Consider the following 27,138-nt stretch of genomic DNA (forward strand, 5'->3'; position numbering starts at 1 on the left):
TTAACATCATTTGTTTGTATCTTTATTGTTATCGATTTCTAGTCATTCTGAAGAGATTACCTGTCCCATTTTTTTCCAGTAAAGGGAATGTTCTGAAACATTCTTGGATATTTTTCCTAGAATACAGGTCTCTCCTATTTAGTTTGGGGGCAAGTCTAGTTGACCCTGAAACCATAATTCGTCTATTTCAGAGGAATAATCAGACAATGAGATATTGTCCTTTCACCATTAAACATTCCTTAATTTAGTCTCCTTTTCCTGCTTCCATGTGTTTTTCATTCTCTGTGAAACAAATTGCTAAGACTAGTGCAGATCACACCCCCTAGGTTCTCAGCAGTCTGGTAAAGGAATTAAACCGGTTATCTGTAAGGAAAACATTTAATTTTCAGTTCAACAAAACAGCGCTATGTAGCCACTATACAAAGACTACAGAACCTATCTGAAAATTATTGTCTTCACTAGGGTAATAAGAGGAAATTATCTGGAAGTTAGCAGTCTCTCTCTCAGCAAAGAAACTCAAAATAAGTCACTCTCTGAAATACATTACTCGTGAGTTAGCAGCTGAAATGAGTAGCTAAGAACATCTAAATTACAGTGTTTGTATCTTAACTTTACTGTAGAAAACTCATTTTTAGAATACAGTGTATTTTTTTTCCTCAGTGGTAACTGCTATTAATATCAACCTCTAATTAAACTAACAATCTAGAAAAAATGGAGAAGAATTTTAAAGAGCTCCTTTTAAATTGTGGGGAAACATGTAAATCACTGGATTTAAGCTCTGGAAATGTCTAGTGGTCAGAGCAGGGGACTGGGAATCAAGACTCCTGGATTCTATTCCCTCACTTTGTATAATCGACCATATGTCATTTGTGTTTTCTGTACCTACCTCCCTCTCTATAGCTAGGCATGATGAAGTTACTGCTGGTACAATGCTTTAAGATTCCTAGAGGAAAGGGGCTACAAAAATGCAGACGTAATTTTACAATTCTTTTGCAATTATTACATATACTGGGCCTTACAACATACATTTGGGGACCACCTACTTCCTGTTATAGTGGTTGACAGATTTGATTACTTTCAATGCATTTTCTACTCACCAGTATGTTCTCAGGGGGTCTCTTTAAAATCAATATTGCTACTTCAAAGAACAAACACTTTCAAAATTTCAACCAGAAAAAAGGACTGGCCTTTATACATAAAACATGTAAAAAATACCTCACTGTACTGGAAAAATCCCAGCCCTATCAGTGTTTTTATCCACAGAGTAATGGCTGTATTTTTAAAAAGTCGTTAAAATGGAAGGACAGAATATTTTTTACAATTAGTATGTTTCCCTGCAAGGAGCCTAATGTAGAGATATTTTGTAAACTAAAATTAGAGAATGAAAAAATATCATATCCATGCCATAGAGGGGGCAAAATCCTTCAAAAATGTCTATCCCCTGGGTTCTTTACCTGGGGGTCACAAATAGGTCCAGGGAAGTCACAACAAACTTCCCTTTCTCCATGGCCAGATGGCGTGGGGTGGGAAAGAACAGAACATTTTTGCTATTTTAACATGGGGTCGCGGTATGGAAAAGCTCAAGAAACACTTGTCTGCTGATTCTGACTGTTCATTTACCCTGGGCAATGGATAGCTAAGTGTCCACATCCTTGAATATGATCTTCCAAAAACAAATCTAGCTTTAGAACAGGAGAGTCTCAAAGAAAATCAGACACAATCAATGTGAAATATCATAGTCCCTCATTACCATAAAATACTGTTAGAGACTCACAAGAGAAAAACTGTTTTTGTGCTGGTCTTGTCAGAGGAGCAGGAATACCAATTAGATATTGCACATCAGGAAATTTGTGCCTAGGACACTGAAGAAACTATGCAGTATCCCCTCACTCCAGGAATGCTGAAAGAGTCAATAAGATGCAGGTACGATCAAGGGTGGGATTTATAAAGGCACCTAAGGGCAGGTCTTCACTACCCGATCGATCTATCGGGGGTCAATTTATCACGTCTAGTGTAGATGTGATAAAATCAATCCCTGATCGTGCTCCCCGTCGACTCCGGAACTCCAGCTCACAAGAGGCAGAAGCAGAGTCGATGGGGGAGCGGCAGCGGTCGACTTGCCGCCGTCCTCACGGCCAGGTAAGTCGACCTAAGATATGCCGACTTCAGCTACGCTATTTGTATAGCTGAAGTTGCGTATCTTAGGTCGACAACCCCCCTCCCCCCCGCTAGTGTAGACCTGGGCTAAGGGAGACAAATTCCATTGAAAGGGACTTAGTTGCTCTTTGAAAATCCCACTCAAAGTGCTTATTAAACTCTTTCTCATTTAACCCTGGAATGTGGTGTCCCAATTGGTTTTATCCTGAGAAATATGGTTTCACGTTTAATATTAGAACTCATTTCTTGAACCTGTGGAATATTCTAGTGTGTGTATATATCAATATATATATCACAGCTCAAAGCCACCAGGAATTATTGGCACAGTGAAAATAAAAGGGTAATGATGTTTTCCCCTCAAATGGGGAAATAAACCTATGGATGCCATGATGATGTAGAACAGGTTGAATGATGCATTTGTTGCACCTTCTGGACCCCTCAAAAGATTTAAAAACAACAACAAAACTCGACCCCCCTAATTAAGTATGTCCCATGTGAATTACTAGCTAAATTCTAATATAGGTTTATTGATATGGTAAAATTGAAATGCAAAAGAGTAACCTGCCATGTTAATTTGCTAACCTGCCAATCACTCACAGAGAAACTGGCAGCTTGGTACACACATAGCAAATTGAAGCTATTCAAAGCATTAATTGGGAAAGTAATGGGAAAAAATCTGGACTTCAAAGAAGAGCAATAATTTGTGGGGGCCGGGAAGGAGTGCAGTTATTTTGGTTCAGGTTGTGCAAGACATGTAGGGAAGGTTCTCAGTTTTTTGGTTTTACAGTCATATAAAAGTCAAACTGTCGATACTCACTTCAAGGGAATTACAAAAAAACCAAAAACCAAAAACCAGCAAAAGCTATTAAATGTGGCAGGTGTCACTTCCTCCCTGAGTAATGAGGCAGCCTGGGCAGAAAGTGGTAATTCTTAATAAAGGATAAAACAGAAATTTGGCAAGCTCTAACCCCATGTTCAGAGATGGAGGCTAATCTGTTGAATCCAACAGTAAACAAATCTTGCCAATCCGTTTCCTCATCAAGATGTGGCTCATGGAATTTGGAGAGAGAGAAGAGAAGCAGATTCAAAACACTTTCTCAATGGGGTGAGGGGGCACATTGGGAGCGGGGTAGGTTCCTATCCATTGTTTCCCCCATCACCCTTTATTGTAACTCTGATCATTAATAACACTAATGTATTTGTAAATCGAATAGGATTTTATAAAAAGCTGAGAGTGTAGACACAATGCATCATTACTATCTGGGTGCGGTGGTGCCCTGAAGAACCCAATTAGTAACTGTACCCCATTGTCCTGGACACTGTGCGCACACTAGGGTGACCAGATAGTGTGAAAAATTGGGATGGTGGTGGGGGTAATAGGCACTTATATAAGAAAAAGCCCCATATATCGGGACTGTCCCTATAAAATCGGGACCTCTGGTCACCCTAGCGCGCACACAATAAAAGGACAGGTCCTTACCCTTAAGAGAGAAGCATATTTCCCTCAAAGGCTGAAACTCTTCATCACTGGATGTAATCTGGTGAGTGTGGATGGACTGCTGTAAACTGCAAATGGCACAGGGTCAGCAATGAAATGCTGTTTTGTGCATGGGCTAGTTTCCTGCTTCACTGTAGAATCATGAACACTTAAAATTAATTAGTTCAATGTTTCAAGTAACTCCCTCCTTCACTAAATTCTTGTCATTAAAATGGTTGTGTACTGTGAGTCCATTGCCACATTCAGTCTCAGGACTGGCTGCTTTTCCGTGGCAGGTGAAAAGATCCCTACACAGCGTGTGAATTCTGGGATCCTTTTGCATACAAAGTGAAATATAAATACAAATGAGTCAGTAAAATGACTGCTACTGCTATAATAAATTCAGCTTTTAAACGGAATATGTATCCCTGCCACAAGCAACAGTCAAAGCCCACTTTTCCAGCACTCAAAATAGTCATCAGCCTGCTATACTCCTGGCAGGTACAAGTTTGGGTTTTTTGTTTTTTTTTTAACATTAAAAAACATTTTAATAGTCTGTACCTATGTGAAATGTTAACAAACCTTGTGTTTTCATAAATTGCTGTTACGTGCAGCAGGAGATCAGAATAACCCAGGTCAGCATTTCACCTTTTCCCATCAAAATGCAAATGAAGCCAATATAGCAAAGAACACAAAAAAAGATAGTTCCATATCTATGGGTGATAGTCTTGAGCCAGCTAAAGTCAGAGAAAACATGGTCAATGTACAGTTGGGGTTCTCTCAGAATCAACCTTTTGGAAACCCTTTCTTATTAATATTGGTTTTGACATCCATCTTCCTCAGTCTCTGGTGACCAGCCAAGGAGATACTGCAGCATTAGTCAATTTCAAGGTTATTAGACCAATACAGCCATAAATATTTATATTTCTGCTCAGCCCAATAATGAAAATTCCATACAGGATAATCAGTTTACTCCTGCCTGACAGAATTGGCTGCACCAAGCATACAATTATTTTAACCTTAATCTTGAACCTATATATTTGAAAATATCTCCTTTGTCCAATGTGCACTATGCATGAGCTAAAAAAATTATGCAAAATTTCCTAAGACAAATAAAGGAAACCCATTATTTTACAGTACTGCATTATAATAATTGGAGATATACCTATATCCTAGAACTGGAAGGGACCTTGAAAGGTCATTGAGTCCAGCCCTCTGCTTTCACTAGCAGGACCAAGTACTGATTTTTGCCCCAGATCCCTAAGAGGCTCCCTCAAGGATTGAACTCACAACCCTGGGTTTAGCAAGCCAGTGCTCAAACCACTGAGCTATCCCTCCCCATTCTTGACCTGGGAATCATGACCCTTCCCTCGCACAAAGAGAGTGGGGTCATGAATAGGTATCAGGGATCATGACTACCATGCCCGTTCCATATTTGCTAAAGGAGGGTCGGGGAGAATGGAGGAGAGAGGTGATGGTCCAGCAAGATCCTGACTGCATGGGACTGGAATCCTGGCAATCACTGCAGTTACAGAAGAACCAGGCATAAGAGTGAATTTGGTCTCATGCTGGCTTCCCCCTAAGGAGAGAAGAAATTCTCTAGACCCAAGAGGGTGCCGTGTTTTTGATTTTTAAATTCCTCATTCTATTTTTGCATCTCCTCCCTCCAGAAGCTTTTCACAGAAGCCACTCCCAAGATGGTTGGATGATTGGTCCCCTTCTCTGCTGAAACCACTGTTTCCCTCTTTGACTGACTGGAAATGGGAAGATTTAAAATCAAAAACCTCCCATGAGAATTCATCTTCATATTCATAATTTTGCTTTGAATTCAATTAGATTCTATTGCTGAATATATAAAGACACTTTGGATGTATCTGATACAAGTTATAATCTACTGTAAAATCTAGCCCACTGGGAGGCCTTAGAACAAACATGCTGAAATTCCTTTGCCAGCAAAAGGGACTGAGATAGTATGTGCCTTGGTATTCTTATGCATTATTTGTATTACCCTAGCACCAAGGTAGCTTACCACTGGTTTATACTACAGCTGGGATCGACGCTCTGAGATTGATCCACCAGGGGTTGATTTAATGGGTCTAGCAAAGACCTGCCAAATCAACTGAAGATCGCTTTCCAGTTGACCCCTGTACTTTACCCCCGACGAGAAGAGCAAGGTAAGACGACGGGAGACCCTGCGGTAACTCAACCTAAGGTATGTCGATCCAGTTACGTTATTCACTTGCGTAGCACAGGTCGACTTATCGCAGTGGTATAGACATAGCCAAGGACCCCATTGTTCTAGGCTCTCTACAAATACAGAAAAAGACAGTCCCTATCCCCAAAGACCTTACAATTTAACTCATTATGCACCTTCAAATCCCTCCATAAAACTCTTCTCTGCTGTGATGCCTATAAAAACCTTGACCTGTTTAGGCCACTGGTGCATCAATACCACTGCCTTGCTTTGAGGCTCATTGCATAGTTTTAGATAACTGTTCTTCCTCTAGAGTCATGTCTTTAGAAACTAAGGCAAAGCTGTCAGCTGAAAAAGACGGCATGCTCTGAAATCTAATATAAACAAATAGTATTTCCCTCCAGTTACAGAATGTTGTGGTAAAAGGACGATTTCTTCATATGGATTAAAGTGAAAATGCACCATTTCAACTGTACATTGACCATGTTTTCTCTGACTTTAGCTGGCTCAAGACTATCACCCATAGATATGGAACTATCTTTTTTTGTGTTCTTTGCTATATTGGCTTCATTTGCATTTTGATGGGAAAAGGTGAAATGCTGACCTGGGTTATTCTGATCTCCTGCTGCACGTAACAGCAATTTATGAAAACACAAGGTTTGTTAACATTTCACATAGGTACAGACTATTAACTGTGAGAAGAAACAAACATGTCTCACTTGCAATTTCAGGAAAGTGGCAAAATTCACATTATACAATAATGAATATTTTTCCCCACATATAAATCGTATGTGGTAATATAGGTAATAAAAAAAGGTAATAATTGGAGATATACCAATCTCCTAGAACTGGAAGGGACCTTGAAAGGTCATTGAGTCCAGCCCCCTACCTTCACTAGCAGGACCAATTTTTGCCCCAGATCCCTAAGTGGCCTCCTCAGGGATTGAACTCACAACCCTGGGTTTAGCAGGCCAATGCTCAAACCACTGAGCTATCCCTCCCCCCCATTGTTAAATGTGCTTTAACAAATATTAAATTATAGCTGGAAATGCTCCAATCAGAGATGCATTTTAACTAGTGTTCAGTAAAATAGGCAGCCTTTTGGATTAGGAAGAAATTCCTTTACCCTGAGCCATAGATCTAATAATGGAGATGTGGATTGTGGCTCCAGAGTTATGGTTGTGTTGAGATTTGCAGGGAAAACAGGATTTAAATCAGTGCTCTTGAATTTAGGCTTCATGCTCAATATACAAACAACAGATCCTAATACTCAGATCTTCAAATCACTTAATGACCACAGTCCCTCATTTCTCATTTTGTCTTATACCTAAGTTAACTATTGAAAATATAACTATATCTCTCGGTATCACATCTTCATTTTGCACAGGCTGGAATTAAGGCTAGGGTTTCAGCACTTGGTTGTATGTCGAGTAGCTGCATGCTGGAGGTGAGAAGGTTATGTTTTTGAGCTGAGCAGTCTAAGTATGTGTGGGTATTAGAATGTTTAATTGGTAAGACTTATAAATTGTAGTTCTGGATATTCATATTGCTGGAAATTTCCTTGATTTTTAAGTAATTGTGTTGATGCACCTGAGCTACCTTGCCTGTAATAACTTAATTAAGATTTATGGGTGGATATGGGCAAAGTAAACTTTTCTCATTATAAACCCTGACTACAAATATCTGACTAAAATATGCATTGAATAAGTCAGACAGATATTACTTTTGGGTAACCCTGACAACAGTAATGGGAAATTTGGGGGAAAACTTTAGATTTGTTATGTTAACTGCAGCAAAGTTCTGAATTTGCAGTTTAATAGGAGGAGCTTTCTCAAATCCAAAGGTGATAGCCCAATTTTGTACCAGGTGATACGATATACATTATCCAGAATACAGTGCAGAAGCTTTGCAGGAAAGCTGGTGAACCACTGCAGGAATTCATTAATCTCTTGTTGAAAAATCGAGATACTCGTGATTTCCTGAAAATAGTGCAACTGCTTGTTAATATATTTTATAGCAGCTGTGAGAACCCATGGTGAGATGCGTTAATGAAGCTGTGTTTGCTCCCAATAACAACCTCATTAACATCTGTCAGCATTGTATGACTTTAAAATTAAATGGCACAAAGCTTTTTATATGCATGCATGCATGCTACAACTTTAATGAAACTGGATTGACAGTTTAAGCTGGTATTATGGCTTCCTTAGCAGTTTGTTATTATGAGCACAAATTTGAATTTCAATCTGATAAACAAACCATGCTTCAAGTTTCTCATGAGCTAGATATTCCCTAAATAAAATCTTATTAATGGTCTTTTTTATTCATTCACAAAAGTATCACATCTTCCTGCAGAAGCAAGGACAGTCCTAGGCATAAAACAGCCATTTTGTAGCTGTCATATATTCACTGGGTGAAATGTTCACAAAATCCTTTTGAGAGGTCGTATGCTACTTCCAATGTTAAATGTTTACCTCTGGTGCAATGTAGTCTGGAGTGCCGCAGAATGTCCTCGTTGTTACTCCATCTGTCATATGTTCTTTGCACATCCCAAAATCTGCAATCTTTATGTGTCCTTCTGAATCCAGCATCACATTATCTAATTTCAGATCTCTATGAAGAATCATCATTTAATATTAATAGTTATACCAACTATGCCACCAAAAATGTTGTCTTACATCAGTTTCATTACTGCATATTATGTGTTTTTATATATGTGTGTATATACACCGCTACCTCGATATAACGCCACCTGATATAACACGAATTTGGATATAACGCAGTAAAGCAGCGCTCCGGGGGGGCTAAGATTTTTTGGCTCCCAAGGACAGTGTTATATCGAGGTAGAGAGGGGTGTGTGTGTGTGTGTGTGTGTGTGTGTGTGTACGTACAGTGGACAGAGGGGGATCTTTCAGATGATGCCTTAAAAACAGGACGTTTTTTCTGTGTGGATATTAAAGATTCCATGGCATCTTTCATAAATTTAGGGGTTTGTTCAAGAGTTCATCAGCCATATCATCCTGCTTGGGTATGCTGCTCCACAGAAGTGGCTGCATTTCATCATGTAGTATACAGTTTGTGAAGCATTCTGGCTGGAAGATGATACTTCACCAATGAAACAATACAGCCAAGCAGTATGTCTCGGGGAAGAATAGGAGGAGAGGCCAAGGGAGGCTTGACGGGAGTAGTATAAAAATGGATAGTAAGATGAAGTTTTTTCACATAGACCAAAAAGTCACATTACAGATTAAGCAACATATAAATGCTGCACTGCAAAAGGAATGTTATGTGACCACAAATGGGAGGAGAGATATGCATGGGATACTCTCTATTAAGGTGTTGGCTACACTATGAAAAAGTCTGAGGATCACTGCTGTAAGTCAATCTTCTAAACTAGTAATGAACAAGTAACTACTTAATTAAAGATCAGCATTCAACAAAATGAAAACTGAATTGTTCCTCAAATTAAAATCAGAAGGTAGAATTGCTCATTAGGCCAATGTTTTTTGCTTTGCTGTCTGATCAATATTGTCTGATGCCCTTGAGTCAAAGCTTTCAGTCTGTACTATTCGCAGGATCCCAATATGCATTAAAGTACTATGCCCTTCTTGATTCAGCTGTCTTTTACATTTGTCTTTGCATATTAAAATCTCCGTTCATAAAATATATGGCAGGCTAACAACACTAAATTCCTAATTGGCAGTGTTCTTATGTTCAATGTTTTATTTCTGCAGAAATGTGTGGACACTGAATTATTATAGGGTCACACAAGGTACTCCTAGAGCATTATAACTCAACTACACTGATGCTGTAGATTATATATAACAAATACAGGCATGCACACTCTCTCTCTCACACACACACACTTTTACATAAACACATGCTTTAGGACACATGAATGTATGCAACGCAGTAAGATATAATAAATGTTTTGGACTCAAGTGTTTTCAATTGAATGCTGCAGAGTGCAGATGTCAGCATATCTCAGATACGCAGTCACCCTTAAAGGAACATCACCGACAAAACAATGAAGTTTAATTATTAACTCCAAATTGACTTTAAATTGATTTTAAAATACTGTCAACAGCCGAACTCATCAGCCTCTCCAGGGTTTTAATAGGAACGACTTGTGTCAGCTAGTACTCACCTATAAACAATTCCTCTTTTATGGAGAAAGAATAGCCCAATTGAAATCTCAGCTGCGTAAAACCTGTAAGAACAGAATTTCAGATTTCTTATCTTCCATGTATGATTTTCCTCTGCAGAAATATATTTGAAACTCACCACACCAAAGAATTAAAGCAAAGGAATACGAGAAGCTATTGCATTCATGTATATATAAAGGAGTAAAGATAACATCCTGCATCAACTTGATTTTCATAGTCATTCATGAAGTGTTTGATGATAATATTTTGACAAGACAGGGTAAAAAAATTGGGCATTTCTTCCTAAATTAAGAAGAACAGTGCAATTATTACATGGCAGTTATGTGGTAAGTAATCTGACTGGATAGGTCATTCTTCTCAATGCCTGATCATATCAGACCATTTATGATTCATAATGCAGATTTATTTGCATTGAGATTCACACATCATTAAAATAATTTATAAAAATATTGTTCCTTCATACAAAAGGTAATAGATTAATTACTTCAAGCTAATTGAACTGACTGCCATATACAATACAATTGCCAAAAGTAGTTTAAGTATATACAATATTGCTGAGCTTTTGAAACCAGAGTTACTGCAGAGCTGTGCCAGTTACATGCGAGAAGGCCAGTAAAAACCAAGATTGATTATTAAGTTTAATAAAAAGGAGAAGGAAGCATAGCTCTTAAAATTCTGGTTCAGAATTGTTTTTAGTCTCTTTGGAACGTTTGCCAACACAGACCTTGGGGCAGGCCATCAGATGGTGTACAATGTCATAGCTCCACAGAAGTATGGAGCAGTGGCAATATATACAAGCGGGAAATCAATGCAGCTATGCACATTTACACCAGCTGAGGATCTGACCCATGAGATGACTCTGGTTTTTATTTAGTACTTAGTCAGGTCATGCTTACATTTTTGTCTTGTGTGTGTCATATTTTTTAAATTAAGGTGTTTTTTTTTAATGACTCTTACTTGATAATTTTAACCATACTGAGTAAGTTTCAACTTAACAGCTGCTTTTCTGCATTTTTAAAAACAGGACAGGTCACACTTTATATTAAGGTTTAATGGATAAACTGTTTATAAAATGCTAATAAATGATTAATAGACATTAAAAGCATGTTACAAATTTGAGTAGTACATCAGAAGGTGTTACAGATGGTTAGCAACCTATTGATCTGTTGGACGTCATAACAATATATAACAATTGATTAACTATTTATTAAAACATCTATTAATGTATTAACTCTTTTAAAACTATTTATAAATTGAACATTAGTATAAAGTGTGACCACAGTATCTATCACTAGATATGCATAAAATTAAGCTTAATTATATAGTAAATGCTGAATCTGTTTCTTGTGTGTCTCGCAGTGTTCATTTTGTGTGAATTGTTAATAGCCATATTGTACTCCTGTTTACTTGTTGAAAAACTTGTCGCCATTGATTTTTAATTTTTTTTTCTTCAAGATTAAGCTATCTCCTGCAATATGTGCTGTGTGTTTAGACCAGCAGGCCAAAATAGTTTCTATTATACTGGATAAAAAGATGACAGCCCCAATTTCTATATAATACTGTACATACTGGACAAATCTGATCCCTCTGCTGCAGTGTAAAATTAGTAATGACTTTATTTAAATCAACAAACACTCACACTGCCTGTGGCTCCTTAAATTTTCCTACTTGCTGAATGTGATACATGAGGTCACCACCATTCACATACTCCATAACAAAGTACAGACGATCCTAGAACATAGTATTAAAAAAGGTAAACACATTAGGCATAAGGAGTGATGTATTGCCCAGTAGAACGTATTATTAAAAAGGTAAACTCATTAGGCCTGGACAGTGATGTATTTTCCAGTAGAGGCCACTACTATAAAGATTATAATACAAAACAATCTTAAGAATGAGCCAATATATTCTGCACATTATGGCAAAAACAATTTTACAGATCAGGAAACAGAAATAGAATGACTTATAGATGTTGCAAGAGTCAGTGCCAGGCTGGAACTCCATTCAGCCTTGCCAATTTTAGTGATGCAAGTTTATTTCTTATTATTTGTATTACAGTAGTGCCCATAATGTTACAAGTACTGTTCATACAGACAGGAAGACATAGCTAAGCCCAAGAGCTCATGTTTTTTAAGACAACAAAAAACTCTGTAGATGGTTGGAAATTCTTGCCTTGTGAAGATGGGCATTTCCAAACCTATGTTGTAAGACATGGAAGATGAAAGTGCACCTGATTTTAAAAGAAAGCAACAAGAAAACTATGAACATGATTTTAGAAAACTGGGTTCATGAGTCTTGATATTGAATTTGCCAACTCCAAATCACTTTTGTCCCAAACACCCTATTTCAGCAAAAGGCAGATTTAAGGCATTTTGGAGGGAGAATTTTCTCGCGGTGTTAAAATGGCTTTGGCCAAAATGTCCAAACCTGGGTGTCTGACATTAGACATCTAGGGTAACATTTTCAAAATACCTAAGTGATTTAGAGTGTTCAGTTCAGATTGGTAGCTGAATGTGTCACCATTGGATGGTGAAAAGATGATGCAAATTGAGACCTCATTCTTGCAAAGACTTATGCTTGTATGTAAAATTACACACTCATTGCACACATGCTTAAATCTTTGCAGTTTTGGGGCTTGACTTTAGATGTCTTTATCTAAGTAGACAAATGTCCATGCCACAAAAAACAGCACTACATTTAGAATTATTTGGCTACCGCTGACCTTTCCCTGTGAACTAAAACATGTTCTGATGGGACCATCTTCTGACACGTACTATCATTTTCTGGTCCTTAGATCACCAACACAAACTCCATAGGTGAACCTTTTTGTATATTACATGCTACTGTTGGTATCACAGCCTTAGGGGAAGTAAAAAGCACTCACCTATTCTTTGCTCACCATCTACCATCCTAGCTTCAGCCTCCTTATCTTAGGGGTACCAGGGAACCAAATTAACTATGTCAGTATATTAATTAATAATTATCTCATTAGATTACAGGGGCATTAAGGCCCCAATAAAGCAGAGTACTGAAGCACATGCTTAACTTGAATAATATGAAAAGTCCCACTGACATAACCGAGTTCTTATATACAGAAAGAGAAAAGCTCTATATAACTAGTTGCTGTAGAATACTTCTAAAGATCTATTTATTACTATTATTCTAAAAAGATTTATTATTTTTATGGATTTTTCTGATTTCACAGGGTATCTATTTCTTTACATTTTTCTGTGTAAAGTACCCATGAGATCTGCAAGTTGAAGATAATAAATGTTGCTGAAATAACAAAATATATTAGAGTGTTATCTTAGCAGAAGATTAAACTGAAAGAAGCGGAGGAGCAGGAAGGGACAGATATCACGTACAACTGTTTGGAAGCAAGAATGCAGCTGTGTTAGGAAAGGTGGCTTATCCTGCAGTGCTAGGACTCGTTTTTCAATCATGGTACATTCCACATCATCATCCTGAATCACCACATCTTTTTTCAATATTTTGATTGCGTACAGCTCCTCCGTCCCCTTCCTGTCTGCCAGCATCACCTGCACAAAGAGAAATGACAGGCTGAAAATCTCCCTCGCTGGCAGAGAATGGAGGTGACTCACAAGTCCTGAGAAAGGTGTAAATGGCACACCAGCTTCCCATTTTACCAGCACTTATTGACTTGGCCTGAAGCTCTAAACATATCATGATTACTCACTGATTACAAGGAGCTGTGCTATCACTTCAAAAATAGTGTTTGCACTGACACCTATGCCAGTGCTCCCCAGATAATCATGGGCTCCTCTCCCAGTGGCCAAAAAAATGACAGACCCCACTTGAATTCCTCCCTAAAATGCACTTATATTATAAAATCACTTCTTAAAACAGCCAGAAAAACAGCAGCACCTTTAGTGGGTTAACAGTTTTCCCTGCATTTCTCATTCCTGACATTTTCCAAGTATTCATTCCTACTGCATGACAACAACTTTCACAAATGGCATTGTGACCTACGTGACAGCTCTATTATCATCACCACCACCAAAGATGAGCCTGAATCTCCTTGAACTTTGGGGACGGTCAGATCTGGATTCTTGAGCCCAGCTCAGTATGGAAAACCCGGAATTACCTAACATTATTTAAAAGCAGCAAAGAATCCTGTGGCACCTTATAGACTAACAGATGTTTTGCAGCATGAGCTTTCGTGGGTGAATACCCACTTCTTCGGATGCAAGTAGTGGAAATTTCCAGGGGCAGGTATATATGTGCAAGCAAGAAGCAAGCTAGAGATAACAAGGTTAGTTCAATCAGGGAGGATGAAGCCCTGTTCTAGCAGTAGAGGTGTGAAAACCAAGAGAGGAGAAACTGGTTCTGTAGTTGGCAAGCCATTCACAGTCTTTGTTTAATCCTGAGCTGATGGTGTCAAATTTGCAGATGAACTGAAGCTCAGCAGTTTCTCTTTGAAGTCTGGTCCTGAAGTTTTTTTGCTGTAGGATGGCCACCTTAAGATCTGCTATTGTGTGGCCAGGGAGGTTGAAGTGTTATCCTACAGGTTTTTGTATATTGCCATTCCTAATATCTGATTTGTGTCCATTTATCCTTTTCCTTAGAGACTGTCCAGTTTGGCCGATGTACGTAGCAGAGGGGCATTGCTGGCATATGATGGCGTATATTACATTGGTGGACGTGCAGGTGAATGAACCGGTGATGGTGTGGCTGATCTGGTTAGGTCCTGTGATGGTGTCGCTGGTGTAGATATGTGGGCAGAGTTGGCATCGAGGTTTGTTGTTATGGATTGGTTCCTGAGCTAGAGTTACTATGGTGCGGTGTGCAGTTACTGGTGAGAATATGCTTCAGGTTGGCAAGTTGTCTGTGGGCGAGGACTGGCCTGTCACCCAAGGCCTATGAAAGTGTGGGATCATTGTCCAGGATGGGTTGTAGATCCCTGATGATGCGTTGGAGGGTTTTTAGTTGGGGACTGTATGTGATGGCCAGTGGAGTCCTGTTGGTTTCTTTCTTGGGTTTGTCTTGCAGTAGGAGGCTTCTGGGTACACATCTGGCTCTGTTGATCTGTTTCCTTATTTCCTCGTGCGGGTACTGTAGTTTTGGGAATGCTTGGTGGAGATTTTGTAGGTGTTGGTCTCTGAGGGGTTAGAGCAGATGCGGTTGTACCTCAGTGCTTTGCTGTAGACAATGGATCTTGTGGTGTGCCCAGGATGGAAGCTGGAGGCATGAAGGTAGGCATAGCGGTCGGTAGGTTTTCGGTATAGGGTGGTGTTAATGTGACCATCACTTATTTGCACTGTGGTGTCTAGAAAGTGGACCTCCCGTGTAGATTGGTCCAGGCTGAGGGTGATGGTGGGGTGGAAGCTAAACTTCAGGACCAGACTTCAAAGAGAAACTGCTGAGCTTCAGTTCATCTGCAAATTTGACACCATCAGCTCAGGATTAAACAAAGACTGTGAATGGCTTGCCAACTACAGAACCAGTTTCTCCTCCCTTGGTTTTCACACCTCTACTGCTAGAACAGGGCCTCATCCTCCATGATTGAACTAACCTCGTTATCTCTAGCTTGCTTCTTGCTTGCACATATATACCTGCCCCTGGAAATTTCCACTACTTGCATCCGAAGAAGTGGGTATTCACCCACGAAAGCTCATGCTGAAAAATGTCTGTTAGTCTATAAGGTGCCACAGGTTTCTTTGCTGCTTTTACAGATCCAGACTAACACGGCTACCCCTCTGATACCTAACATTATTTAAAATTTAAGAACTCAATTTTTTTTTTAAAAACATGCAACTTAAAGCATTCAAGTTTTGCAACTCAATGCCCATATGAGCGCCTAAGGGCATAAACTAAGCATCTCTGGACTTAAGTGGCATGTCCACACTTAAGTGACAGATAAAGAATTTGAACCTCTATTATACCACCCAGGCTTGAAAATTAGCCCAACAATGTGGAACATCAAAACTGCTGACGGTCCAATTTTGTACATTTCATATACCGGAAAACAAATATTCCCCCCCATATCACCTTTTTGCAGTTTATCATCAGTACAAAAATAATCTTTTTCATACATATAAAAATCTTCTGCTGTACTTCACTGCAGGTTATTAGATGTAAGAATAATCAAGATAACTGTACTTGTATACTACATAGAGACGAGGTCTAAAAACTGAATCCCTAAAATCTGTAGCAAATGCATACAATGGCATTTTCCTGCTCTTCGTTTAATAGATTCATAGATTTTATGTCTGGAAGGGTTCAATTAATCTGTATTTCTGCACAGATTTTTACTCAGTAATTCCCGTATCTACCTTACAACTTATGGTTGAAATAGACAAGCATCTCTTTTAGAAAAAAAAGACAGCGTCTTAATTTAAAGATTCCAAATAATGGAGAATTTACCACATCTTGGGGTAATCTGTTCCAGTGGTTACTTACTCTCATTTAAAAAATCTGCATTTTATAAATGACAGCTCATAGGAGGACAACTCTCAGTTCATTTCTATTATTAAAAATAAGGCAGGTGGAACTGACTTTCAAGGTTTCTTACCTTTCCAAAGCTCCCCTTCCCAAGCACCATGAGAAAGTTGAAATCTGTCAGTTTCACACTATCCAGGTTGTTGGATGGTATATTGGAAATCCTGTCTTCTATGGGAGTAATGACTTTGTTACCAGCTGGTCCAAGTCTGGCTTTCTAAAGAAATAAAAAATATTGAAGTGAGAAGTGTAACCTGCTTACCCAGTAAAATGAAAGATTAGAAGAATGACGTTCAGTTGTAGATGACTAATTTGAAGCTGCACTCTCAGGAGAAAGGCTGCATAACAAAAATTGCACAGACACAAATTCAAAGACTCATTCCAACAACACTTTTGTAATTATTAAGTGAAACAAAGTGGTACACTTTGTAAGTGTCTAATCACATAAAAGTAGATACACTTATCTGGTTAACAGAAGAAAATCAATGCAAAAAACAAGCAAAAATCACTATTTTTATGCCATAAGCAGGCTAATCAGTGATTTTCGTTTTTAAATATAAAAGGTGCTCTTTATAAATGTCCTACTGTAATGTTACTAGTGTCAAGAAACTGTTTACATACATTCTCTTTTAAAATGTCATACGAAAGTTCACTCTTCATAGCAGACTGATCTGTGATTTTTGTTTTTAAATATAAAAGGTGTTCTTTAAAAATGTCATACTGTAATGTTACTAGTGTACCTTAGGATATAAGAGAAACTATTTATATACATTCTCTTTTAAAATGTCATACGCAAGTTCACTCTTCATAGCAAGAGTTAGTCTGTGACATGCATTATGAGAAATAACCTCCACTTTCAAAAACCAACATATTATGACAATCAGTGTTGATGAGTATGGCCACTTTTGAACTGGCATTACAAACAACTTTGATTTTCAATCAAGTGTTGATGGGGGAGGGGGGCAGGAAGGGGAAAATGCTACATAAAAAAAGTTTATCTTGGTGAGATAGTGTAGTTCATATTTTGCAGAAGGTTGCAATAGTCTGAGTGACTAAATCAAATGAGATACTGTAAATCACATATGTAAGCTGCATTTCAAACATCACAAAGTTAGGAAAAAATTAAGCCTCACCAAATGTTAATTCAGAGCTATAATAGCTCAATGACCCCCTTTGCTTAAAGCTTATCCTACACATCAGCAGTGAAGCCAAGAGGTTTAAAGTTGGCATTATACACAGATTTTAGTGTTCTCTCTAAACTATACGAAGACCCATTGTGCTGGACTGTCTAAATAATCCTAACTGCTCATACTCTGCTTTCTCTCTCCAAGCACTTTACAAACATAGTCATTACCCCTAATGCCATATCTGGAACGTACAGTAATTATGTATTATCATCACCATTTCACAGATAAGGGAACCAACACACAGAGAAATTAAGTCACTTGTCCAAAATCAACCAGTGAGTCAGGGCTAAAGCCTGGGTTTGTACTCACCCTGTGTGCTCCCCCTAGAAATTGGAAGATACATTCCACCCCCCTTTTTATTTTAGGTATTTCACTTAACAGAAATCAAATACTCCCTCACCTCTTGATAGTGAATATTCCCTTTCATACACATGAAAAAACATATACTCTTCTGGTATATACACACAAGGTTTTCCGCTTATGGTAATAATGGAGTTTAACATTAACATGGCATTTCCAGTTTCTTCCTTTATTATAATTGGCTATTTTTATGGCAGTAGCTCCCAGAGACACCAATGAGGATCAGGGCTCCATTGTGCTAGGTACCATAAAAACACATAGTAAGAGACAGTCCCCAGAGACCTTGCAGTCAAATCCCTGTTCCTCAATGCGTTGCTCATGGGCAGACCTCTGTGCTGGCACAAATTCCCCTGGACTTCAACAGGGCTTTGTATGTACATAGTCTACCGCTGAACAATACCTGCCAAGACTGAGATGTTAACAAACAGGTTGTAAACTAAAATCTTCTGTTTACACAAGGTAACAGGTGTTTAATCAGATCACTTTCTCCATCACTATGGACTTTCTGGATATTCTGATGCATGTCCAAGAAAGGGGCCTAAACAACAAAATATTTGTATGTATAAGGAGCAGGTTAAGTGTCCATATTTACAAAAGGCAGATGACGTCTAGCCAGACACAGAGTGAGCAGCATCCAAGGCTTCCAAGTTACTTTGCTTTTCAAACAATATTCCAGTGAAATGCTGCAGCTTCTCTCCTTGCACATCTGGGTCCTTTACGCCCTCGCTCATCCCTAAGGCTGTGAACACCATATTTTGCACTCCTATCATTCTGAGTTACTCCAAAGATTTGGTCCATAATATTTGTTTTTGGGACAAAAACCTAAGACTCATTTATATATAAATAGGTGCTTTATTAACAAATGCTGGAGCTTGCCTTCCAAGAGAACTGTAAAAAGTTAATTGATAAGCTTCTGTGCCCTCCGCTGGCCACACAGCAGAATTGCAGAACACACTGTAGTTTCTCCTTAGTAGTGACTATGGGGCATATTTAATTGTGAAGATCAAACAGGCAACTGGTACCAGCATTAAAGATGGAAGAGACTTGTTTGGTCACCCTGACAAAGTAGACTGGTTCTTGTATTAGTATTAGTAGTAGTAATAGATATGCTAAAAATCTAAAATCAGCAGCAGGTGGAGGAAGTTCACTTTCCAACTCCTTAAATGAGCTAAGTAGCTGTTATCTGAGGTTGAGGACATTTTTCTTCTAAAAAACAGAAAATGATAATCTATTAGCAAATTGATACCTTTCTAGCTGTGAAGGTAATCATCTGAACATAAACAGAAACAGTTATTCAAGTTATTGAATACAGAGCATTAGGCAATGTACAATTTATCATAGTTTAAAGATGCACATGCATATTGTACCTGTAATATTGTTTAAATGTGAAATTACCTAAGTCATAGATGCTTAATGTAACTGTCTATTTTGGCCACAGATGGCACAATGATCTTATAAATAAAATCCGTATGTACTGTAGCATTTTAAGAACAGGAGTACTTGTGGCACCTTAGAGACTAACAAATTCATTGTAGCATAAGCTTTCGTGGGCTACAGCTCACTTCATTGGATGCAGGTAGTGGAAAATAGAGAAGGAAGATAGATATATACACAGGGAACATGAAACAATGGATGTTACCATACACATTATAAGGAGAGTGATCAGTTAAGGTGAGCTGTAGTCAGCAGGAGAGAAAAATAACTGTTTGTAGTGGTAATGAAAATGGCCCATTTCCAGCATTTGACAAGGAGATATAAGGAACTGGAAATGGGCCATTTTCATTACCACTACAAACAGTTATTTTTCTCTCCTGCTGACAACAGCTCACCTTAACTGATCACTCTCCTTATAATGTGTATGGTAACACCCATTGTTTCATGTTCCCTGTGTATGTATCTATCTATCTTTCTTCTCTATTTTCACTACCTGCATCCGATGAAGTGAGCTGTAGCCCACGAAAGCTTATGCTACAATGAATTTGTTAGTCTCTAAGGTACCACAAGTCCTCCTGTTCTTTTTGTGGATATAGACTAACACGGCTACTACTCTGAAACCTGTAGCATTTTAGATTATTTCAACTGAAAAAAACTACAAATATTCTGGGATATGGGATGTAGAAGAAAATATGGTAAATGGATGGTTTGGGGTTAACAGGTGAAAAATGCTTGGTAACCTCAATATGGTGGTTTTAAGAAAGTTTGGGGAGAACATCTTTGTAAATGCTCTTCAGGCTTCATAGTGGGAAACCGAGTTTGTTGTAAAATTTGCCTTTTAGTACAGCAAGAAAATGAAGGCGAAATCCAGATTTTCTACTTTTCACTAACCCGCAAAACCTGGGCTTTCTGTAAGGTTTGCAACTGAGGTGTCTTGCACAAGACTTCAAGTATCATCTGTTTTGTGTGATCTACCCAGGCACTAGAAAGTGTATTAAATGCTGTTTAACATTTGGTCACACCTGAAGCCAGAAACAGTGCCTCGCTAAGAGAGAGCCCTGATCTGAGAGGTATTATCCACGCCATGCTACAGCACATGCATGGGGAAAAAGGAGTAAGCACAAGGTAAAGGACTCCTGAACAAAAGCAGACTGGACTGTTCCCAGGCCTGCATCATTCAATGAAGGGGTATAAAGCAGAACGGCCTAAATAACCTAATGACAAGTACCCATTAAAAGATCTGCAGTGCCCTTCCACCTGGGCCAACATTACAACAGTCTGTGCATACGGGCCAATTTAAAAAAAGCCTTCCATGTGCAGAACAGAAGAAAATCGGTGCATTTGAATCTTTTTTGTTGCCTTTTGGTTAACAGAGTATCACCAAGGTACAATGCAAACTTCACGGCCGGTGAACTGCTTTTTGAAGAAATGATGCAGTCACTGACTTAAACCAAGCATTTCAAGGATGACCTATTTGTGGTGCAGCCCAACGTGAAATGTCAAGGTTCTGTTGCAGTCTATTCCAATCACTTATTTGCACATAGAAAACGGTCTTCTTTCTTAGCTCTATTCACAGGAACTGCCAGTTATACCAGAACAAAATAGGGTTGTTTCCATGGGAACAAAATCATAAAAGCTCTATGAAGAACCTCCAGTCTAAAACAGTAAAAACGAATTTTTGATGGGAAATTGCACCGCCAGTATAAGTGGAAAGAACTAACACCTCAACAGCTCTTCAGAGTCAGCTTCTATAATGTTGCATGTGGTTAAATTTATCCTGGAGATGGGCCCAAACCAAAAGTTTTACATTTCACAGAATTAGTATCGGAACTTGGTGCCCACTCAGCCCCACCCAGCGATGAGCTGCCAAAATCTTAACAACCGGTTCCCTATAAAAAGTTCTGATTTAAGAGGGGCGAGCAGGGGAGGGGCCGGGGGAGACATACTTGTGGGGCCGGGGGCCCCTGCAGGGCCTGGGGCAAATGTCCTAGAGCTTGCAGCCCCCTCCCCCCTTACCGTGCCGGCAGCTCAAAGCAGCAGGACGACTCTGGAGCTCAGCTGAGCTGCCCAGCTGGTGCCGGCGGCTGGCCACGCTGCAGCTGGGGGGAAGCAGGGGAAGGGCCGGGGGAGCCTCAGCCTCCCCAGCTGGGAATCCTGGGAGCAACAGGATGGTCCGGCCCACGGACCGGAGTTCTTTGCCCACGTCCTGGCCCTTTAACAACCGGTTCTCCACGGAGGTCTAATTTTAGCAACCGGTTCTTGGGAACCTGCTCCAGCTCACCATTAAGGATTCTTGTTTTGTTTATATGCATCTTAGGCAACAGATTTAAAAACCACACTGAAAACATTACATCCTGCCTTTAAATGGTAAAGAAGAGTATTTTAACTTTGTAGTTAACAATTTCAATAGTTTCTTAAAAAAGCTGAAAGGGATCCGCAGGATGGCAGTTCACTTTTCAGTGGCTACTACAGACAATTTAGCAGCTTTTTCGTTGGGATGAACAGCAATTAATACTGCTTTGTTAGGTTACCATTATATAGTAATCAGAGTTATTTCTTATGGTCACTTCAATCCTACATGTCATGCAAACAGGGGTGGGAGCAGGACCCACTAATGGTCAATAAGCAACAATTTCAATAGAACTTAGCTTGTATCCCAGGTGACACATGGCACACCCACTTCTGAATATAAGATAAAGCCTTCCTCATACCAGCTCTGCAGATTTTAGTTAGTATGGAACTTTCACTCCCACTAAAAAGGATAAAAGGCCTCAAGGCAAAAGACAAATAAAAAAGTTAAAGGCATTTTCCATCAGAAATACTCCAGATACAATACTTGAACCCACAATATCGTATGTTCCACAAAAAGCCACCCTTATTGAAAGACTCTATATGTAGAGATTTTATATAAAAGGGATTCAATGCAAGCACTGTACAACAGGATACAATACAACACATAGTGATGCCATAGTTTTCTAGTTTTACAGCACAGAGCCTTGAACAGCCCAAACAGGAAAGCTTTGCTTGAGACAGATGTGCAGAATTTGATTCAGAATGAGGTAGACACATATTGAACCACACAGTGACTCCCAGGAGTGATTTTCTGTTATTTCACGAGAACATGATTAATTGTTCACGTCACCCGTGTATTTTTTAAAATTCCTAAGATGTATACTTTTCAGAAGTTTCATCTAAGATGAACTGAATGAATAAATGGAAGAGGGCTTTTAAATCATCACTCTGCTTATTCTTTAGGTAGCTTTATCAAAGTTTGGATGTGTCACCACTCTATATTGCAATGACACCTTGACAACTAATCAGCTGTCCAGGTGGGAGTGCACACCTTCAAATGGAAAGCTATCTTGGGACACTTTATGCACATCTCCCACCAATTCCCAAGCGTTTTCTCTGACACAGGCTAGAGGTTCTGAAGGTGGATACACACTGCCTGTAAAATATTTTCCAATCTTCTGTTTTGTTGAACAAAACCTGGTCAGAGTGGCCTCTGAACATTCCCCTATACCCAGAACAAGCCTAACTACTGGGACTTCCAATAATGTATTAGTTTTTCTTGCTTCACATTTACTACTGCACCATACTAAACTTTGTTACTCCAAGAGACGATTGTGTGTATGGTGGAGACAGAGAAGGGATAAAGGCCATTTTTAAAAGCCTCTGCACCTGGGCAACTGGTCACAATTTTATTTTTCAATACACCCTGCAGGAAGTAATGCAAACACATTTCTAGAAATACAAATGGAGAGGCTTTGATTTCTTTACCCCAAATGAGTTGCTCTGAAATTTTATTTTTATTCATGTGACTATAGAAGGGGGGAAAATGCCACTAGACAATGCAACAAAGAAGAATATACAATCCAAAGTGTCCAAAGTGGCAAATGTGTATCAGTCACGCAATTTTCTATGTAACAAGTGCACATATTCAAAGGTTTCAATGAAAGGACTCTTAAGTAGCTTCCTGCTGGCCATCCTATTTGGAAATGCTTTTGACAGGACTCATGGCACTCCAGCTTTAGTCTAGATACCTGAGCACATATTCTTCTATATCAGGAGTCGGCAACCTTTCAGAAGTGGTGTGCCGAGTCTTCATTTATTCACTCTAATTTAAGGTTTTGCGTGCCAGTAATACATTTTAACATTTTTAGAAGGTCTCTTTCTATAAGTCTATAATATATAACTAAACTATTGTTGTATGTAAAGTAAATAAGGTTTTAAAAAATGTTTAAGAAGCTTCATTTAAAATTAAATTAAAATGCAGAGGCCCGGACTGGTGGCCAGGACCAGGGCAGTGAGAGTGCCACTGAAAATCAACTCGTGTGCCAAAGACCTACTCCTGTTCTATATATGGCAGTATCATGATCATAGGTAACACCCGATTGTCACTGAATACCTCAGTTTAAGAGACACTACCTGCTTGCTGATTCTCCTCTATATAAGTAAATACCAACATTTGGGCCCCAATTCAGTAGAGCACTTAAGGATGTGCTTATGTCCCACTGGAGTCGATGGAATTTGAGCATGTGTTGATATCCTTTGATGAAAAATAAAATAAATATATAAAAGGAGATATACCAATCTCCTAGAGCTGGAAGGGACCTTGAAAGGTCATCAAGTCCAGCCCCCTGCCTTCACTAGGAGGACCAATTTTTGCCCCAGATCCCTAAGTGGCCCCCTCAAGGATTGAACTCACAACCCTGGGTTTAGCAGGCCAATGCTCAAACCACCGAGCTATCCCTCCCCGCTATGAACACGGCCCCTGGAGAGCTGTTTGCTATCTTTTACATATAGTGTGTTGAAAAATCACAAGCAAGTGGATTAGTTGTAGGTATTGAAAGAATAAGCAAACTTTAAAACCCAAAGCTTAATGAAAAATGAACTAGTTATAATATCCGTTTAAAAGAATTATATCCATTACATTTAAATGATTGACTTTTGGAGCCAAAAATATACAGAACCAAAATACTGCTGTACTACTGAATATTACTTCATACACAAATACAATTATAGGTGCCCATTTATAAGACACAGACATCTGTAATTACATATTGTAATATGTACTACATATTTTTGCCGTCTTGAAGGAACATTTAACGTTTTAATTAAATTACTGTTTAGAGTGGAAGGATATTATTGCTAACAATTTTACATTACAGGCACAAAAAAACCCACATAACTGTTCTATAATCACATCATCGTTATTTGTTGATGTTCACATTTTTGGAGATTAGCTCCAAATATCATTATCACACGATAATATTACAAAGGGCATAAGTAATCAAGTAATTAGTTTGCTTCTGCATCCATTTGCATAGTTATTCCAGTCTTGCAAAATTAAGGGGCATCTGTAGTTCTCTGTACCTAAATCCCAAATGATCAGTATTTAATATAAAAATGCTGTTGAAATATATAGTTTATAATTATTTGCTGAGAAATTCCCGTCTGTTTTTAGATCTCATTTCTGAGAGCTCACTGGTTCATTTGTATGATTAGTACTTGAGCCGAAGCCCCATTTTCAAAAGCAGCTTGGGATTTTTGGAGCTTAAGGGTACATCTACATTGCTAAAAAGACCAACAGCTACGGGCTTGCGGTGGGGGCTAAAGATAGCAGTGTAGAGACGCAGGCTCAGGCTGGATCCTGGGCTCTGAAAACCAGTCAGGGGAAGAGTCTCAGATCTCAGGCTCCAGCCCGAGCCTGAACATCTATACTGTTATTTTTAGCCCTGTAGCACGAGCACGAGTCAGCTGACCTATGCTCAGAGACTCGTTGTTGTAGGTCTTTTTTTGCAGTGTAAATGTACCCTCAATCTCACTGAAAGTTAATGGGATTTAGGCTCCCAAGTAACTAATGCACTTTTAAAAATGGGACTTAGCTTCTAACTCACCTGACTGTTTTTGAAAAGTTAACCCCTCAATTTTATTTTCCAACAAAGGCAGTGAATTATGCAGCACTTCGGGCACTAGACTGACCTCTTAGAGGAGGAAAAGTGAAATAAGGAGGCAAAAGGGAAATACTCTAAATGACACCAAAGTCTTTACAACAGTACTATGAAGTTGACGTGAAACTACCGTATTTCTCTGTTGTCATGGCAACTCATCCTTGGTACGTTGAAGAAGAGCAGAGAGATCTATCAGTAACGTGTTTCCAAGGTGGAGAAAAGGACAGAAAGATAGTTGTTCCTTTTCAAATAAACGTTAATGTGTATAACTCAGTTTTTTTTTAATAGCTAGCACGCTTATCTCCAGCTTTCCCGTTATTTGTTGGCTCCAGTGACACCTACTGGACAAAGCTTGCTCCCCTGCAGCTGAATCGGCTTGAGATTGACATCTCTGCTGCTTGTTAAAGATCAACATTGTCTCTTTTCCCAACAACACATTCCTCCTAACAAGACTGCATTGCTCATGCAAACACACATAGCTATAAACAGCAAACTAATAACATAACAGAGCAACGTTGTCTTCAGGTTCTATTACAAACAACGCAATGTGAACAGAAGTCTGCAGAACAAAAGTCTGGGGTTTTGTTATGTACTGCACCCTAAGTCCCTGCAGCTGGGCACACCCAATTAGAAACAGTTCAATTAAAAACAGGCACCAGGATCATGAAAACAAGCGGCAAAGTCCTGGCCCCACTGAAGTCAAAGGCAAAACTCCCCCTGACTTCAGTTGAGCCAGAATTTAACCCAACAATTAAGCTTTCCCTTACAGCTCCTTTGCAGGCTGTGTGTGAAAACCAGGATCCACTGAAGTTACTGGCAAAAGTCCAATTGACTGCAACTGGCCAGGATTTCACCCTATGTCTTCTCTATCAAATACCCTTCCAGTCTTCCTTACCAAAGAGTGCACCTGCCTGTAGGACACAACACTGACATTCCAGAAGAACAACATTCTCTTCTCTTTCAGAACTGGGCCTCAGAAACAGGACTATCCTGAACTTGACATCAAGAACTTGCTCCCTTGGAATATTGAGATCATCTACTTGATACTGGAGGGCCTACAATGGCAATAGCAAAAGGCTCTTTTCCCAGTCACCTACATCAGTGGTTTTCAAACTTTTTTTGTGGTGATGCAATTGAAGAAAATTGTTGATGCCCATGACCCAACGGAGCTGGGGATGAGGGGTTTGGGGTGTGGGAGGGGCTCAGGGCTAGGGCAGAGGGTTGGGGTGCTGGGGTGAGGGCTGCGGGGTGGGGCCAGGAATGAGGGGTACAGGGTGTAGGGGGGCTCTGGGCTGCGACAGGTGGTTGAAGTGCGGGATGGGGTCAAGGCTCTGAGCTGGAGGTACAGGCTCTGGGGTGGGTCCAAGAATGAGGGGTATGGGGCACAGGAAGGGGATCTGGGTTTGGGGGGGGCTCCAGTGCCTTACATTCTGCGACCCAGTACTGGGTTGTGACCTGCAGTTTGAAAACCACTGACCTACATGACACTCCAGTTTCCACTGGCTCAAGGAACAAGCCAACTCACATCCCTGCCTAGACACTAGAACACTCGGCTGCCTCGTTTGCCAATATTTTCTGTTGGCCGATTCTTACAGTAACCCTCAAATATAAACAATTGTAGACTGTGTTCTCTCTGTTCAGCATATTGCAAGAAAAAGTGAGAGTTTCCCTGTTACGCCCAGCCTTTACTTTCAAGAGTAAAGCTGAGTGTTACCATTGGAACGCTGTTTGAGTCTCGCCTGAGTCTAGATAA

General features: G+C 39.4%; 1 protein-coding gene across 5 annotated transcripts in view; it reads right to left on the reverse strand.

The window, feature by feature from the left end:
* Window positions 1-27,138, reverse strand: part of PRKCA (protein kinase C alpha) — a 285,848-nt gene that overhangs the window by 24,188 nt on the left and 234,522 nt on the right. For all 5 annotated transcript variants that reach the window (XM_044982463.1, XM_044982467.1, XM_044982464.1 and 2 more), the window contains 5 exons: window positions 16,524-16,667; window positions 13,357-13,530; window positions 11,631-11,722; window positions 9,973-10,035; window positions 8,300-8,438 (listed from right to left, as the gene is read on the reverse strand). In XM_044982463.1, the coding sequence (XP_044838398.1) occupies window positions 8,300-8,438; window positions 9,973-10,035; window positions 11,631-11,722; window positions 13,357-13,530; window positions 16,524-16,667 (612 nt within the window). The remainder of the gene's footprint in view (window positions 1-8,299; window positions 8,439-9,972; window positions 10,036-11,630; window positions 11,723-13,356; window positions 13,531-16,523; window positions 16,668-27,138) is intronic.

The sequence above is a fragment of the Mauremys mutica genome, chromosome 12 (genome assembly GCF_020497125.1).
Source record: "Mauremys mutica isolate MM-2020 ecotype Southern chromosome 12, ASM2049712v1, whole genome shotgun sequence".
NCBI classification, from domain to species: Eukaryota; Metazoa; Chordata; order Testudines; family Geoemydidae; genus Mauremys; species Mauremys mutica.